We start from the raw sequence: 4842 nt of genomic DNA, 5'->3' as shown, positions 1-4842 counted from the left end.
AGCCCTGCTGACAAGGATCCCCCAGGGTCTCATCTGCCACATCTGCATGCCAGAGCGCCCCTAGGGACACCCTAGCCCCTCACCTCCAGCATTTGGGGCCTTCACCCCACAGTGTCCCCAGACCCCGGTGCCCCTGGGAAGCCCTGCCCACCTTGCTTGTTGGCCCTTCAATACAGCCCCTGGCTGACTTTAGGCTCAGTGAGTGTGACTCCCATGGAAACTTTAACAGTCTGGATCACCACTGAAAACAACCAGTCATGTGCCGCATGATGACGCTTCAGTCAATGACAATCTACATGTACAACAGTGGTCCCGTAAGATTAGCACCTAGGTGTGTAGGAGGCTGTACCACCTGGGTTTGTGTAAGTGCACTCTGTGATGTTCGCACAACGACAAAATAACCTAACTAGGCATTTCTCAGAATGTATGCAGTTGCTAAGCGACGCAGGGCTGTAGAGAGTAGATGGTTTTCTACACCTTTTCATTAACTTGAACACAGGTGTTTGTGTCTCTAACTACTGCACACAGAGCCACGGTGATGAGGGAAAGGAAAGGGCACCGAGGCATTTCCTCTCCACCATGGACCACGTGCCAGGAGGACAGGACATGGCAGGCATTCCACATCCTTAACTGGTGAGGTCTGGCTTTCAATCTATGAAAGTACTTGTGAATTGTGAGATGCAGCCCTAGTGTGCACATGCACACATCCCCAGATGCCCCTCAAACCACCTGAACTCGACACACACGGGCCAGGACCCGTCACTACTGCAGCAAACCTGCCACGGTCACATGCTGCTGTTGGAAGTGTCCGAGGGTCTGCACCAAAAGGTCAGAGAGCCAGTCACTGGTAAACTGGTACAGCACAGCTGTCAGCAGGCGTTGTGCATCACCATGTGACCAAGGGCAGCAAAGGGCCTGGGTGACGGCCGTGATCACCCGCCTGCTGCGGGGCTTTGGCACGTCACTCACATTCTGCCCTCCCTGCTGAGGCATCAACATGCATGCATATGCCACGAAACCCCAGGGTGTTAAGACATAAACGCATCACGTACCTATGGGCACAGCCGTGTCTGTACTTAAGCCCGAGCCAGAGAGGAAGTCCCCGACCAGCATGGGTCTCTCATACACCCACGCTGGGAAGACAGGGAGGCGCTGGCCTGAATTTTTTTTGTTCTGCTTGTCTCGAAGCATCTTTCTTGTAAGTTCCAGAGACTAGTGAGGATTTTTAAAAACAAAAACAGAAAAATTTAGTACAAATGCTTAAAACACACACATCTATGGCATTGAAAGTCAATTGCTGTGCACACAAGGGTTCAATAAATACGGGTGGACATGAAACGAATGTCTCTGGGCCTGTCACAGTGCAAGGCGCTGGAGATGAGAGAGACAAAGGACCCAGGCCCTCATCAGGGTCTGAGCCTGTGCGGGGCCCACAGTCAAGCAGGAACACCAGAGAAGGGCTGCACCTTGCCAGAGCAGCCGATTCTCTGCAACACCTGTGCACAGTCTCAGTCGCTCGCTCCTGGTGGCTCCAAGTCCACACATGACCTGCAGGGTGAAGACAAGGCCCCAGGGACAGATGGCTGGAGAAGGGGCGCCCCAACTGATCCCCTCAGGGCCAAGACGTTGATCAACGAGGCCACACCGGGAAAGGCTGGCTCCTGGCATGTGCACAGAGCAGTGGTCCTCCTGCGGGACCAGCCGCCAGTGGCAGACCAGGGCGCTGGGCAGCCTGGAAGCACCGACTCAGGGGTGGTCAGTAGGACGGGAAAGTGCAAACTTGGTTTCCTTGTCTGTCATCACAGGGTAGTGCCGTGAGGACAACGCAAGGGGCTGGACATGCCAACCAGCGCCAGCTGTTGTCCTTGTCAGAGCTGCCATGGTCAACAAGCACACACTAAGCTCAGACCCTCAGGGGGATGTAGCTCCGAGGGGGCTTAAAGGCCACAGAGACAATACCATAAGAAGACAGACTTATTTCAAGAGACACGGCAAGGGGCTGGCTCCGTGGACAAGTGGTTAAGTTCACGCGCTCCACTTTGACGGCCCGGGGTTTCGCTAGTTTGGATCCTGGGCGTGGACATGACACTGCTCATCAGGCCATGCTGAGGCGGTGTCCCACATGCCACAACTAGAAGGACCCACAACTAAAAATATACAACTATGTACAGGGGGATTTGGGGACAAAAAGCAGGAAAAAAAAAGATCGGCAGCAGTTGTTAGCTCAGGTGCCCATCTTTAAAAAAAATTAAAAAAAAAAAAGAGACAGGGCAGGACATAAAACCAAAAGCAGTGATATAGCAGTAAGAAAATGACCTACAGAAAGTTATCCTTAAAGATAACCTTAAAAGCAAATGGTCAAAAATTAACGGAGAGAAATGGGGATCACAGTCTGCACCAGCTGAGACCCAGGAGTGCCTGGGGAAGCCAGAGCCCGCTGGACCGGTCATCCGCTCCCGGGGCCCAGGGCTCATCTATGCAGAGTCAGGTCCTGACTAGGAGCGAGGCCTCAGTGTCTCCACATGCAGATTCAGCTTTAACAGACAACGGGCGAGGTACCTGCTGCAATGTGCAGCCTGTGGCCACACTGCCGAGCTGCTTCCTCAGCTCCTCGAGCTCCTGCATGGAGATCTTGGAGGCTGTGGCGGGGGCACTGAAGCTGGTGGTGCTGCTGGCGGCTGCAGTAGCTGCGAGCTCAGCTCTCTCTTTTGCATTCTGTTGTAAATACTGCAGAGTCTGGAAACACACAAAACCCCAGGTTACCCTGGGCCGTCAGGTTCGTGCACTCTGCCAGACACAGCCAACCCCACCTCCTTCTCTCCTAACTCCAATAACTACGTGGTGGTGAGAGCAGGTGGTCCCCCTTAGACCGTGAGCTGCACTCTGGTCTCTGGATGCTTCCCATCACGAGGTGCCACATCCTCAAATCATGAGAGGAGGGAAATCCTACAGCTGATTTGACAGCCAATTCCCAAACTCCATTCCCAATGGTACAGCCTTTTCTCTACATGTGACTGGTCTCCCTTGTTTCAGCTAGACCACTTCCCTTTATCTATCTCTAGCACTGGTGGTCAACAAGGGCCTGGTCACACCCTTCACCCCTAAACAGACTCCGGGTCTTGTAAAGTGAGAAAAAGGACCCAACACAACCCTGGACCCTCCTGTGTGCCATGGCTCCCTTGGCCTCAACACATGCTTTTCTTAGTATCACAAGTAACAGTGGTCAATTTAAAACCGACAAAAACATGGCAGGAGAAGATGAAAACTAAAGCCCCCGACCCCAGGAGATAACTCCTGTTAATAGTTCTCGTGCTTCTCGCCATCAGGAGCCATTTCGTCCCGATGCACCATAAACCCGTTCCTGTGTTACCTACTGGCAGGAAGTGGGAGAGGACCAATGAGCAGGTGCTATGGGTCAGCAGAAGTGAGGCCCAAGATTGTGAGGCGGCGCCAGTGACCTCAGACTCGTGAGGAGTTATCTCAGTGAGTGACTCGTGGGTGCTTAAAACATTCGTTAGAACCACTCCACAACTCAGCTCCCCCAGGAGCACATGGATGTTCATCTTGCAGAGACAGAGGACATCCTTCCCGTCACTCTCGAGGAACGGTGTGTGCGTGCCCAGCAGACATTACCTCTCTGTCTTCCGTGAGCTTTGACAACAGGTACACCAGTGGGTCGAGGTTCCTTGTGTTTTTAGATTTCAACTCATCGTATTTCTTTAGAAAGTCTTCTGGAGTACGAGAAAATTCTGCTATTTTAACCTCAAAAGCATAAACACAAGTGATTTAGAAACAGTAACTAAGCACTTTAAAAACTCTTCCAGAAAATAAACACAAAAGCCAAAATAAAGTGAAATTCGGTAGGCTAAATAATCATGTACGTCTGAAATAAAACTAAGAAAGCTCCCGAGAACGTTTTGTGAACCCACCCACGTCCTCCTCTGTGGTCCCCCCCCGCTGTGCTTCCTGAGCCGCAGACCAACACCACTCGTTTCCCAGTAGCTCACGTGTCCTCTATACACTTACCTCTAGCTCTCTGCAACTTCTTATTACGCACGGGCTCAGGGTTCGGATGCTTTCCTACTGAGTGACAGTGGTCCCCTTATCATAAATTAAACATAATTCTGTGTTCCTGAACTCTCTATCCTGCTCAGTGAATTTTTCTAATTATCCTTGTGCCATTATTAAGCTTTTTAAGTAAGTGAAGCTTTGCACATTTTCAAAAATAGATTTCAAAATTATCTTTACTAGAGATCTATAATTTTAAGTTAGACATTATTTGAATAAACAAAAAAAATCCACTTTAAAGGGACTTTAATGTGGTTAATACACATCCAGAGGATATATGGAGTCTCCTCCTCATGGAACACAGGGAGGGAGTGGTCAAGAGTCTGGGTTCTGAGGTCAGACTGACAGTGCAGTGCTCTCCCTGAGCCTCCATTTACTCATCTGTACAATGGGATGAATGACAGGAAGTGCCTTGAGGAGTCAACAGAAGCACTGAGTTCAGCAGAACACGTGGTCTATGGAAAGCATTCAACAAGCGTTGTCTGCTATCACCACTGGCACTGCTGTGGCCGCCCAGTCAGGGAGGTGAACTCTGTGCACAGCACAGCACCAGGGACAGGGCCCACTTGCCCAGGGCACACAGCTGCAGCGGGGAGGGGGCCCACCTGCCCAGGGCACAGAGCTGCAGCAGGGATGGGGCCCACCTGCCCAGGTCACAGAGCTGCAGTGAGGCCGGGGCCCATCTGCCCAGGGCACAGAGCTGCAGCGGGGATGGGGCCCACCTGCCCAGGGCACACAGCTGCAGTGAGGACAGGGCCCACCTGCCCAGGGCAC

At 51.9% G+C, this 4842-nt stretch overlaps 1 protein-coding gene across 1 annotated transcript in view; it reads right to left on the bottom strand.

Annotated features, from left to right (window-relative positions):
• The window catches only part of TUBGCP2 (tubulin gamma complex component 2), a 31355-nt gene that overhangs the window by 21822 nt on the left and 4691 nt on the right, over positions 1-4842 (bottom strand). The window contains exons 3-5 of the mRNA XM_014856869.3: positions 3634-3762; positions 2560-2736; positions 1053-1212 (exon numbers count right to left, since the gene is read on the bottom strand). Of these exons, the coding sequence (XP_014712355.1) occupies positions 1053-1212; positions 2560-2736; positions 3634-3762 (466 nt within the window). The remainder of the gene's footprint in view (positions 1-1052; positions 1213-2559; positions 2737-3633; positions 3763-4842) is intronic.

This window comes from Equus asinus, chromosome 2, assembly GCF_041296235.1.
Source record: "Equus asinus isolate D_3611 breed Donkey chromosome 2, EquAss-T2T_v2, whole genome shotgun sequence".
Taxonomy (NCBI): Eukaryota; Metazoa; Chordata; class Mammalia; order Perissodactyla; family Equidae; genus Equus; species Equus asinus.
Note: the sequence above shows the minus strand (reverse complement) of the source record. Positions and strands in the feature narration are given on the sequence as shown.